At 40.9% G+C, this 14027-nt stretch overlaps 1 protein-coding gene across 2 annotated transcripts in view; it reads right to left on the bottom strand.

Annotated features, from left to right (window-relative positions):
• Nucleotides 1-8267: 8267 nt before the first annotated feature.
• The window catches only part of TTLL5 (tubulin tyrosine ligase like 5), a 145060-nt gene continuing 139300 nt past the window's right edge, over nt 8268-14027 (bottom strand). For both annotated transcript variants that reach the window (XM_075503279.1, XM_075503280.1), the window contains exon 34: nt 8268-8827. In XM_075503279.1, the coding sequence (XP_075359394.1) occupies nt 8787-8827 (41 nt within the window). In that variant the 3' untranslated portion in view covers nt 8268-8786. The remainder of the gene's footprint in view (nt 8828-14027) is intronic.

Genomic DNA, 14027 nt, shown 5'->3' with positions numbered 1-14027 from the left:
TTTTGTATACAGGGAAGTCATTTAAGCCCTGGTTCATTTTTCATGCAGCTCCAGAAGTGACAGATGGAAGCAACTAAGCTCAGTGTCTTTTGTCCTCTCTTGAAGAGAGGCTTCAGATGCCCTGTACAAATGCAAGATCCTTTATCATGCAACAAGTCAACACAGAAGGGATGAGGCAGCTTTACTCATTGGGAAATAGATTGTCTCAGAAATTAATTCAGATACATCAACAAGAAATAGAGCAAATGAAAATTGCTGATTAATGGTTGCCATTCTCTTACTTCTCTAAATGACAGTAATGCATTTGAGATGCCGCTTATGCCCATAATTTCAGGAAGAATATGGTATAGTACTTCAGATGTCACAGTGTGTTTCCAGGAAAGACTAATTTCAAAGATTACAGACCTCAGTTACTCAGCTGCTTTTAGAACATCCTTATCCAGAGCTAGGTTGCATAGAGAAGATGGCAGAGATGGGCTGAAGGCATTCAACCAAGAAGCTGGGCCTTTTCCAGTACTGGGCTATGATTTCATGGAAAATACACTTAGGGTTAAGGACCTTTATATCTAGTACAGAATAGAGGTTTCTTTACAGCTGTGGTTTGTGGTGAACCCCCCCCCCCATTATTGGTTTCCCACATCCTGAAGACTTAGCGAACAGCTTTCAGGCAGAAACTGTCCCCTGTGGTATGTGCTGGCACTGTTGAATTATACCAAGGAATACCAATCTTTCAAGCGGTATCTTCTGAAGACAAAGATTTATTTCTCCCCCTTTCAGGGTGGTAGTGGTCTTTGTGCAGGGTTATATTCTTTGTCTCTCATTCCACTTAGCTGGCTAGGCAAGATGATACCTCATTGCTGTCCACAGAGACCGATGCAAGAAATAATTACATGTAGGAGTTATGCATGTTGCAGAAAGCAAAGGTGACTTCCTTTTCTGGTCTGCCAACACTCAGACATTTCTCACTAGCTGTTTACAGATACTGATTCATCACATACAGAAATCAGTGTGAGGCATTATAATAATATATCGTGGCCAGTGCATGTACATCACTTGATGAACGAAGCCAGCTGGGTCATATCAAACCAGAGATTTCCTGACATTCTTCAGGAAGGATTTCTTTTTTCTCCTGAAGTTATTATCCTCTTCAGGAAGCAGACAAAGCAAAGATTTGCTGTGCAGCCAGGGGCAAATCTTACAGGATTTGTGCAATGCACGTAGTGTAATGACTGAGGAATGTCTTGGTAACCATGTTCTGGTCCTTTCTTGAAACAAAAATTTATGGTCTTTTGAAGTGCTGAAACCCTCTTGCAAGGTAGACTAGATGCTTGGGAGATCTCCACTGTTTTCAAGGATTTGTAAGAAACTCCACTTGTGGAGGAAAGCAGTAGCAGACAGTCTGACTCACAAAAGTCTCTGGAAGACGTCCAGCTTGCAACAAGCTGCCTTGCGTGACACAATTTGTCATCTACCCCCTCAAAGGACACTTGCTACAGAAATCTCTAACTATACTTTAGGATCTGAAGATCTCATTTGGATACTATCATGCTAAGTGCTCTGTTGTGCTAATACGAAGATCTGAAAACAAATGAACAGAACAAACAATAAAGAGAAACAAAAAAAGGAGATGGCAATAAAATCGCAGGGAAGTGTGGCATGGCAGCAATTACAATGTGCTGACTACACATTTTAAATTGTCTTTCATTCTTATCAATTTCACCTGCCCTCAGCCAAGCCATCATTCAAAAGACCTAAGAAACTTGCAGAGCTACAATTTGGCAGGAAGAGCCACCAATCTTTATTCTTAGATATTTTTCATGAGAAATTTTCAGTAGACATATGGAAACATGAGTTTTGTAGGTCTGTGGATAAGAAAAAAATTCCTAGCTGATATCACAGAAAAAATGTATTCCACATTGAATTTCTGGAATTAGAAATGGTGGAGAAAACACACTTTCAGGAGGGAAGACAACCCTGATTTGAATGATGGAAGCATCATGCAACTGGAAACAGAAGTACTGCAACTAGTGGCACTAATGGGATGCCTACAACTTTATTTGCCCTCCCAGTAGATTCACAGCTGTCCATCTGCGTACCTTGAAGAACGGCACAGACATCCTAGATGTATTAAATATATCTGGCACAGCATGACCTTTTCAGAAGGTCATATAAATAAGGCAAAACCACTTGAAAAACATGAGGTGAATCCTATATACTAATTACTGCAAACAGTGGGGGAATATCCCTTGTCATTTTTCTTCCCCAATCTCAGAAAAAACAATTTTTATAGTAGAATGAGGGAGTGATGACAGTCAAACATTCGGACTTGGAGGCAGAGGAACTTTTCAAAGATCCCTTCCTGACTTTTGACATGGTAGTACTCAAGACATAGGGATTATATCAATAACCCCAAAACATTTTTTTTGAGGAGATTTTATGACTTTTCAACATAACTACACTGAGTACAGTAACTTGTCTCCTCTTTAGTCTGAGGGAAGGAGGCTACACTTCACCATTGCTATAACTATGGTGAAATGAGATTTTCTAAAATACTCTTGCACCAAACTAAACTAATGTTATGGGGTTGTCTTTTTTCGCACATCCCAGAACACCAGTAGGCAAAAGGCCAAACAATGCTGAAATTGCTTTTAGAGATAACAGCACCTCTTCCACCTGCCCCAAACAAATGATAAAAATTCTGGTAATAAAAGATACATTTTTAACAGCCCCCAAATTCTTAACAATTGCATCAAATTTGTTTTCTTAAGGCCAATTCAATTTTTTTGTCTGATAGGTCAGATAAAGAAGCCACTCCTTTTCAAAGAACATAAGATTTCTCAAGCTCATTGTATGCACTGTAGGCGTGGACTGGTAGAGAAGAGGCCCTGTTAAGTATACTCTTTTCCCTAGGAATCACTATGATTCACTGAATACCACTAACAAAGGCTTCAACACCAGCGTCTCCACAGTGATCAATGATTCTTTCCTTTAAATTGGAACAGCAGTGAAAACTCTTTTTCAATGAGGGCCGGTAAAATCCCTTTTTGGTAAGGTAACAGACAGAGCAAACTCCTTTGGACAGACTTGGTGTCTTGTTTGTCACCTTTAGTTCAGTGGAGTTTGTCCTCTGTGTTAAAACTGCACGAAGAGGCTGTTTCAAAAAGTCAGAATCCAACAATTTTGGAGAAGATCAGCTTGCGTTTCCTAACTACTCATCTCTAAGGCAGCAGGGAAACTTAATCTCGTTCTTTGGAAAAGGACAGTAGGGTTCTAAAGTGGAGAGAAAGCAGTTACCAGGTACTGTAGTTCTTTAAGATGTGTTGCGGTTGTGCACATTCACCCTGAAGTTGCTCTGCACTCAAGCACTTTGGAAGACAAAGATGGTGAGAAGTGAAATGTGTATGAATAAGATAAGTATTAAGTATATATTAAGTATTACTTAAGAGCTTCAGTTAGTGATAAGTATTTTCTTTTCCATATTTAAGCAATTAACCATTTACGAACATCATATTATGGATTATTTCCATACAGCAACCCACTTTCCCCCAAAATCACAACTGTCTAGAGGTGGATCTTGGTGTTCTTTATGCTCTTGTAAGAGCTTCATCATTCTGAAAGCCTCTGCAATATATAGTGCCCATCCAGGTGAAGGTGCAGACAAGCTGCATGTGACAACTTGGCAGATGTCAGCAATGGAGACTTCTTAGAGAACCCAACACCACAGAGTGAATTCTGGTGGAACATGCCACTGTCATGGAAGGCAGCTTTGCCTTGGCTGTTCTACAAGGCTGTACTGCAACTATCAAAATAAAACATCCATACAAAGTCAGACTACAGGACCATCTAGCCCACCTCTCATCTCTGACAGTGGTCAACAGCACATGCCTGACAGACAAGCTACAAATTGGAAAAGCCCATTGTGATACTTCCCCAGAATAGTCACTTGAAAAGTCTTAGAAACCTCCTGCTTGTTTTTTAGTTTTAATATTTAATATGCCCTAATAGATTACTTTTTCATGGATTTGTCTACTTGTCTTTTCAAACCACATACACTTTTTTGTATCCACAACATCTTGTGACAAGGAATTCCATAGGTCAATTACATACTGTGAAAAAAAAAAAAATCACACACACACACACCCTTTTCTTTTTTTCTTTGAATCTGATATCTGTTAGTTTCATTTGATGCTCCTACTTCTTCTAGTGGGCAAGACTGTGAACAATTACTCCCTTTTCACCTTCTCCCTTACACTCCTCCTTGCACATCTCTTTTCCAGTTAACCACTTTCTGCATGAAGAGAGCTATGAATGTTAAGTTTTGTGCTCTTGGTATAACCAGTCTCAAGGACTGTTTGACTGATCTGATTCTGTAAAGATAAAATAAGGTCCTCCTGATGTTTGGCGTAAACAAGGATGTCTTAGCTCTAGAAACATGAGGTTCTAGAAAGAAGAAAAGGAGGTCAAGTCCCAAGTTTAAGTAAAGCTTAGAAGCTTCTTTCGGAAGAAACTCATGACAGATCCACAGGAATACTGTGTCCAGAAAGCAAATAGTATGAAGAGGATCAATCAGCCAGTTACTTACTGCAAGCAGAAAAAAATCCAACTATTTAAATACCAGCAAATAATCCATCCAGATTCAAACAGTGAACCCAGGATTATCATGAGCAGCAAATGTAGGACTTACTGAGGAAAAAAGTCCTTGGCAGTTTGATCAAGTAAACCTTAACAAAAACAAGTCAGGAGCCAGACTACTTTTGTTTCCAGCAAATAATCCAAAATGACTGGAACTGTCGTATTAGTACAAGATACAGGCCTGAAAGAATGCAAGCTGAGACTCCAGTCTGTTCTGTAAACTCATCTATAAGTCGATGATCTCCTTCACAGGTAAAGAAGAGGAATGGTTCAGTAGTGCCAGCCATTCAACTCCACGCACACAGAGACTATCCGTATTCCGCTATGAGGAAGAGGCACAGCATTGAGATTCCTACTAGTAAGCAAAAGTCTTGATACCAAAACCTCCTGCCACAGTGTGGAACCAGTACCAGAGATATGTATGTCGACCTTCCAGACATCGTAATGAGGAGCATTTCCAACAAACCATGATTGTCCAAAAGCTTATCTAGTCTTGAGAACAGAAATTTCAGTATGTGTCGTTGGCATCCAATACTAAGTGGTCTATCTAGTGTCACTACATGATCTCCCACTGATGGCAGTCACACGACTTGTGAGGCTGTTTTAAAGGCCAAGATGAACCATGTAAAAGTGAACTTAATACTACTTCATGTACAGAGTACAAGTCAGCTGCTTCTGGAGAGGAGAGAATCTAATATCCCTCCTTTAATTTTTATGTTGTGGTATGCTCATCACCTAAACACAGCACAAAACACTTGAATGAACTCTGCATTACCACAGCTTCCAGGACTCTGATATGCACCTTACTCCTTTCAATACTAACAAGCCTAATTCTCTTGCCATTGGAACAGGCTCCTTAACTTAGAAGGGATGCAAACATCACAGAGTAAGAGAGAAGAGGAGGACACCTTGGTCATATTATCCAGTCTCACCACTGAAGTAGATGCTGAATGATTGTTGGGGCTTTCTATTGGTAATTTCCTTTTCTCACAGTAAACAAAGGCACTTTTGATGAAACTCATTGATGAATACAGGGAAGTAAATGTCATAAAAGCAGAGACAAACTAATCCCCATTTGAGGAGCACGTATACGTATACAATTGTACTCCCCTCATGCACAACTGTTATAAAGCCAAAATGGTTTGCTGTTCTCCTTTCCTCCCTTGTACTAGAAAACACTTCCTGTAAAATGCCTTCTCTCCAAGACATGTGGGAAACAGTTCTATGCCTCCCTACTGAATCTCTTAACTGAAGCAGTCTCTGAGACGTTTTTGAAAAGGGACAGACATGGAGATAGCAGAGCTGCAAAGAGACAAAATACATACGTTATCCTTCAGTACACAGTATCCACCATGCACAAAGACATACATGGACTCCAGGCTGAGGAGTACAGGGAGATGGAAGAAATAAGAGGCTGGAATTGCAGGATTTGCTCCTGATTCTCTATTGCACATGCTCCCAAGGTGCACTTGTGCTCAGAGCTGGGATCAGCAGATGCCCAAGACAAAGGAATACTGCTATTTCCTTTGATGCTCTGGCTGCCCTAACATATCCTGAGGCTGAACAGGAGTTCAGGGTCTAGGTATTTGGCTTGAGGTAAAGGACCAGTCTTGATATCCCTGGGAATTTTTTTATTTGTTGGAAGCAGAAGAAAAATTTTCCAGGGACAAAGGATGCAAGACTTCACTGCTCCTGAAGCTGACAAAATTCATCCCTTCGAAATGAGGGTCTTAGACTGCAATGTGCAGAAATGCACATTCAAAAATCTTAAGAGACAAGATGTCTGACATACTGCTACTAAGTCATCACAGTTACACACGTGGTGTTGGCTACATCTAACGTGCAATGCAAAGAAGTTCAGAAAACATGCTGGCTATAACTGAGTACAAATCATTATCCCAAAATGAGTGTGTGGGAGACTGACAAAGCTGACAAAACAATTAACCTATGTTCATAATAAGCCAGCACTAATTGGTAATTTTCCAGACAAAGATGTAAGAATGCTGTTTCTACCAATGATCCTCTGAAGACAATCACCTTTCCTGGGCTAACTGTGCATTTAAGTCTCTATCCTCAAAACCTCTCTACAGTTTTCAGTGGTGGCTGTGACAACCTGAATGAAGAAACTAGGGAACAAAAACAGAGATGAGAGTTCCACAAGGATGTATATCCTATAGCTACTTAATCCTGCACATGAAACCCAGTGGAATAAGGGTAACTCAGATCCCCTGGGAGGAAGAAAGGAATGGAATCCGTTATTTACTGAAGCTAAATCTTATAGAGAAATAGCCGCTCTGACAGTTCTGGAACAGACCTGGAGGATATAGCCAACACCACACATAGCAGGGTAGGCTATGAGAAGACAGACCCAAGGTCTTGAAGCCCACAGCTGCTGAGGATGTGCAGAAGTTTGAAGTAACAACTTCTGCAACTAAATTTTCACTAATCATGAGCTGACAACTTGATGCACCAGTAGAAACATCTATCTTGGAGATCCATGGGTGGAATTCAATGATTACAGACAGAAGGGACACGATCTGAAAGTAACTTCACAAGATTTTACAAATCTCTTGGTTACTGACAGTATGTGATGGCAGCACAGGCAGCAGACAAATGCTGTGGAGATTCTTGAAGAACACAGCTGAAAAACGCAGAAAAAGTTAACAGGATCATGACTGTCTAGGAAATGAAAGATAAGCCAATGAAGTAAGAAAGAGAACAGCTACATCAGAGAACTGCATTTTGGACAAATGAAATATTCAATGTCTGCCATATGCATGAGTAGAATAGAAATAGAAAAATGCATGTTCTGTCCTATGAATTCATGCCTGGAGCAAGTGATAGTGAAACTAACAGGGTATGAACATAATTATTTCATCTTCTCACAATTTATCTGGTCTTGAATGACAGAAAATATGCACAATCCAAGAGTGAACATGAACACAATCATTTCAAGAGAAAACACTTTCCCCCTCTGACACTGTTTCTTCTGTTAGACATTTGGGTTGATCATTATCTACTTGCCAATACATGACAATGATCTCTTAACACTGACTATACAGGATAGAAATGACAGGGGAACTGTGGAATAAGAGAACAGATCAAACAGGCTGTTAGAATCTCTGAGGGCTCTGATACAAACAACAGGAGATTTTGTACCCTTTGAGAATTACAAGCATACCACTTGCTGTTTGACAAAGCAGAAGTTGCTAAATACTGAGTTTTCCTTTAACCTGGCACCAACAAAGAGCCAGAGCTGAAGCTGCTTTCTGTTCATTTTAAGGATGGGTGGATCTTCTCTCCAGTACATTTTCCAGCTGCTGATGTTGTTTTCTAACAAAAGCAAATTAATTTTCATAGCATTAGGCAAATTTTAACTGGAGTGCTTCACCAAGCCACTATTGCAACTGATAGGAGCCACCTGGGCCTTAGGGTTCAAGCTTGGGTCTGAAAGCATCAGCCAATTTAAAAAGTTTATAAAGCCTAAACAAACAGAAATGAAAATACAAAAATAAGCCACACAGAACATAAGCATCCAACACTGAAACATAAAGACAGATTTTAAATCCTGTCCAATATAATGACAGCAAATATTTTGGGGGTGTGAATTAATAACTGAAATTATAACCAAAACAAACAAATGAAATTACTTTATTCAAACCAGTAATTTCTATGGCTCTGTGCCAAAATTCAAGATGGCAACCACCACGGATGTCTCCAGTCGTATGTTCTAATATTTTTCTCTGCTAATGGTTGCCATGTGATGACAGCAGAGAATCTTGGCTGTTACCAGAGTAGGAGAGACTGAAATGGTTGAGCAAATGAGACTTTATGTTCAAACTTGGACCTTAGGAAGAACAATACAGACAGCTGGAGGATCTCTGTCTTATAGAAAGATTTCACAGTTAGTGATCAGGAAGGGGTGGGAGGAAAGAACCCCAAGACTCAGGCAAATAAGCTTTCAGAGGCAATCATTCACCTCAGCTTGCACATGTATCACCAGCTTCCACAGATGTTCAGGTACTCTCCTTAGTGGGTTGTCCTCTCACCAGGGCCGCCTCTTCACTCTTTCCTGGGTGTTATGGGAGTGTGGTGGTATGAAGTCACTGCTGCTTTTTCCTTTGCCCCATACTTGAAGCAACATCCTGGATTCCTCACCTAGTGTTCAGTCTTAGTCCTTCTCTGCAAGCAGAGGCTGGAAAAAACACAAAGTGAAGATTTTGAGTAAACACAGGGGACTGTTTTGTGGGGAAAAACTGCTGCACTGCTCTGCAAATCTCAGCCGTCACCAGAAATGTTGATCTCCCTATCACACAACCTCTCTCTACAGTAACAGATGAGATCACAGATCAGTATGACAAAACCTAACTTAATAAGCTACTGTGTGAAAAAGTACTCTCTCTTGGTATTCCTCTCAAGCCCCAGAATACCTTCTTCACTCTTCGCCTCTGACTCATCTGACTCATGTCCACATGCTCCTCTAAATCCTTCTTCCATATCAGTATGCTTTGTCTTTCTTTGTGTCTTTTACTCATTCGCTTGCATGGGAGTCTACTCCCCCACTCCAAAAGATGCTGAGGACCTTGGTGCAAGAGAGATGGGGGTGTGAAAAGGCTGATCTTTAAAAGAAACAAAATGGGGATAAGTAAAAAATTTTTTCTTCCCATTGTTAGAGAGAGATTTTAATTCTACGTACTGCAACATTTTCCTACTTAGGCATGTTATGGGAAAAAGTCAATGTCATCTTCACTTCTTTTACTTAAAAATCCTTAGACAGTCCTTTAAAAAGAAAAATCCAAAACACTTAGAAATGTACCAAGTTTATTTTGGACAGTTTGCGTTTTACAGCAAATCTAGTAGGTAAAGCTTGTTCTGTGTATTTAGCACATCAGCTTGCTCCTAAATGTGAGTGACATTTGTTGAGAGGTGTTTATTAAAAATATTGCTATATTTTTAAAAATACGCTCTCCTTGAAACCCCAGCATAGAGCCAAACATCACACAGCACAGAGGATCTGGAAAAATGTTTAGAAAGTAGGATTGCCAGCTATGTCACTGCACAGAAAGTTTGGAACCTGAATTAGGAACCAAACTGTCAACCATGTGTATTAAGATAGGATACCAGTCCAGAAACCTATCCCTTGGCAATATGCTGAAATTCAGGAAAAAAAGGCACATGAGAGAGGCAGCCAACTTCAACCTCATCTTCCTGTTTTGAAGAGACTTTTGAGCCTTTCTTTTCCTACAGAAATGCACAGTGCAGTTTGTCTTCTCACAGACTGAATTAAAATCACTTTCTGTGAGTTCCTCTTGTATGGCTACCTTGAGGACTCAACACAGAGAGGGGCATTCCTACGTCTCCAAGTCAATATGTAGGTTCCTACCATGAGTGCAGCTCATGGCCAATGCAATAATTTCATAAATATTAATGTATATAATTCTATGAAGTTTTATCATTTCAAAACTACTGGTGAGCATTCCACCTCCTTCTTGTTGAGTAGGTTGAAGTTCTGGTTGAGTATGGGGGGCAGGAAAAAACCTGATTCCTGACAGCAGCCAACATTAAGGGTTGATTCTCCGTAGTGATAAGAGTCATTGCAGTGAATCACCACATACAACAGAATGAATCTCCTTTATCCTCTGCCTGCCAGGAGGTGTTAAAGTATCTGTCTATATGTCTGTCCACATGTTTACATACTATTATGTCATCCATGACTGCACCTCAAAAACTTTAACACTTTTGTACTTAGAACAGTTACACAGAGGGAAGAAAAGGATTACCTCCATTTTACGGGTATGATTCTGAGTCACAAGGAAATCACAGGAGCTGTGTAAAGTCATTTACAGGATACCTGCATACTAAAATTCAGTGCCATATAGACTTTCCCAGCACAGATGTACACAGCCTTGGTCAGACACCAGCACCTAATCTACTCTGCTTCCAAGCTGGAGGAATGAGACAGAGCAGAGCACTAGGCTAGATGACAGTACTGGGTCAGGGATCCATGCTAACGTTTTTTAGAGCTAGTTTGGGCTGTTTCATCATACCCACAGCAAGTCTGTGGCACAACTGAGAAGCATGTCGAAGCCTCCTGAATCTAGTGTTGAAAACAGCAACTTCTTTTCTCCCTGAAAAGCTCTGATAATCCTAGAAATTCAGATTTTTTATCCCAGAGCAGAGGGAATTTCTAATCCTAGAGTGATGCCCAGAATTCTCTTGATAATATATAGTGCAACTAAGAAAGGCAATAAATAGATGGGGTTTATTTATATCCATGGGTGACTGACACTAGCAAGCCAGGACAGCTGACAACAGAAGGCCAGCCTTCCCTCCCCCATATTTTGGGCACAATTTCAAGTCGGCTTGCTGGACTGGGCAGGCAAGGGAAAGCAGCAGTTCCAAGTCATGAAAATTTACTTGGGGGGGGGGGAGGTGGGGTGTGACACAAGCAGTACACACAACTGTATTCAAGTGAAGTCTCCCTGCATGAAAAGAGCAGTGAGCAGCCTCGTTAACAAGTGCAGAAATAGCAGTGGAAGCCAGCATGAGCCTTCCTGCTCCCCATGTTAGAGAGAAGACACTGGGTGTTAATGCCCTGACTGTTAATGCCCTTCTGTACTTGACAGCCTTCACTCTGATTTCTCTTATTCAGCTCCCTACTCCCTGGTTTGTTGTGGCTCTCTTCTCTGGCTCTTCCCCACATTTCATTTCATAACTTCAGACACTCCTTTTACCCTATTCACACACATTTTGGCTTCTATTTTTAGTCTCAATAAAATAATGCCAGATTAAAACAAAATCCAATTTGGATGGGCAAAGTCATCCTCTCTATAGGTAGCTTAATGCCAAAGGGCCAGATGTGAGACAGAAGTAGCCAATATATTATAAAACCTCTCCCCAGTCTTTGCACACCTGATCTTGAATGACATTTCCAACACAGCAAGGAAATACAGGCAGTTTGCCATCACCTAACTACTGAGAACAAGCAATGCTCAGCCTGCAGTCAGGCAAAAATGCCAACTGCCTGAAGTCATTACTTATCCTGCTTCAGAGTTTTCTTTGAGTCTGTCAGAAGTGAAGGCTTCTAAAATTCAAGCTGGGTTCTCGTTCTTAAACAGGGAAGCCAATTTCTAAAGACTGTCCTTTCCTTTTTCTCCTGCTTTCCCAGTGGTCCTGAGACTTGGAATGTCCTTTCAGTGGCACGAGATCAGTAGCAACAGGAAAAACCTCCTTCCTTTCATAAAAGAAAGGCAAAAGGTTGACTAAAGGTGTGAGAGGCAGGCTGCTCTCAGAAGTTAAGGAATAAATGTCATTTCTGATCATTAGAAGTGAACACTGACCCTCAGCTCTAGCTGAGAGGCGATGGCTGAGTTGGACATTATCTTCTTAACATCATCTGAGAAGGGCCCGGAATGGTGCTTTTGGCAGAGCTTTACACTCTGCTGGGATTTAATGAGACTTACAGACAGTTATCTGATAACTGGATAAACATAGTCATGCCCTGTTGATTATTTGTATCTGTTTTAAAGGTATTGGTTAGAGACATCAATATTTGCTCATTTCTAGTCATAAGATAATGGTTCCCTGCTCCTTCAGAGAGTACCAAAAAATGGGGTAAGGAGGTCTTTCTTTACCCTTCTTCTTTCCCTTCTGGTTCATCTGGTACTACAGGCTTGTCTGTCATTATCTGACCTGGGACAGATGCAACAACTATAGCAGGGAGATAAATTATCTTTTCCCCCATCCTGTTTGCCCTCTTTATGAAACTGTGGAAGTCAGCAGGGGAGAGAGAGAGAAGATCCAGGATGTTTTAATGATGCATGAAAGAACAATGGCTTTAGGAAGATAATTCTAAGAACAAATGTGAAACAAATATCCTCCATTGTAACTGATTCTTTGCCCTCCCAAAAAGTGAGGCACAATAGTAGGATTCACCTCAAGCTCCACTGCTTTCCAAAATATGATAAAATGGACTGATTCTGTTTCTCAGTAACCCTTTCTCTGCACGGAGATGGCACTACAGAGAGAGATGGTGACAGAATGTTATTACCACTGTTGACAAGGGCTGTATGCACGGTGAGAGGCTGCACTGGAAAAGTTTAATGCAAGGTGCTGGATATCACACTGCTGTTCCCTTTCAGTGACCCACCCAGAGCTTCTCAGCCAGACAGGTGGTTCTGGAAGGATTTATGTGGAAGAGCTCATCATTACTCCATTCCTGGATTAGAATAAGTAATGAGGTGACATCAAAACTTGCTCTTTTGTGTCATAAGGTATCTTGTGCCTGAGTAGCCAAAGTAGTCTGAGGTAGAGGTTACTTGAGGTGCCCCTTTGAAGGTCACCTTTCAAAGTCAAGACCACTTGTGCAGTCAGTCACAGCAACAAGAGAGAACCAGGAGGGTGGCAAATGAAGACTGGAATTAAAAGGATTAGTGGGAGGGAGGAGGCATACCAGCAATGTGCTGTGCAGAAACCTGAGTGATTTCTTTTCCCAGCTGCTCCTGATGAAGGATTTGGACAGTGTGGTGAGACCAGCTGAAATCATAGCCAGGGTTCCTCTTGGGAATGTGATAACAACATAAAAATAAATACATTGGTGTTCAACAATCTACTGCCTTCCAAGGCTGCAGGGGAGCCTGGCAGAAGCTGAGGAAGCCTGGACAAGTCCGGGCAGCTGGGAATTCCACCCTACTGTAGCAAATGGCTGGGAGTCTGACACAGGCCATGCACAGTAGCAACAGTACATATCCCATCCCATCCCATCCCCACCCTTTATGCTCCAAGAGAGTTGAGAGACACTGGCTGATAAAAGAATCACCAAATCCCAGGCATTTTCTTTGTTTAGATCTGGCAAACAATACAAAGCAATTGTATGCATCTTGTTTCAATGCCTGTTGTGTTTACTTGCCTTTTTTTGTTCTTTTGCTGGTGCAGGGCAATTTTGAAGCTTGTACTTTTGCACACCTGCTAAAAGAATCTCTTCTTTTCTTTCCTTAAGCTTACATAAAAGGGGCTGCATTTCAGGAATAATGTTAATTCAAGCAGTGGGTAGACAACAGCCAGTCACAGCTTAGCACCTCCAACGTTAACTTTTAATTTCAGGTGTCCAATAACAAGACATACATGACCTTCTTATGAAGGACCATACAATAATCTTGGATATAAAAAACTTTAGAAATACAGTCTACCTGTAGATTTCCTGTAAAATGGAAAAATCTGGAACGTGCTAGATGCAAAGAAGAGTAAGTGCAAAAAGTGCACCTTACTATCACTAGTTTGCAAGCAGGCTCCATTCATTGCTCTGTACCGGACCACACTGCTTGCACAATTCGTCTTATTTGGAGGGCATTCAGACACTACTCTCAACCTTAGCCTAAAGAAGGAAAACACTAGAA

This window comes from Mycteria americana, chromosome 5, assembly GCF_035582795.1.
Source record: "Mycteria americana isolate JAX WOST 10 ecotype Jacksonville Zoo and Gardens chromosome 5, USCA_MyAme_1.0, whole genome shotgun sequence".
NCBI lineage: Eukaryota > Metazoa > Chordata > Aves > Ciconiiformes > Ciconiidae > Mycteria > Mycteria americana.
This window is presented reverse-complemented; position numbering and strand designations above follow the sequence as displayed.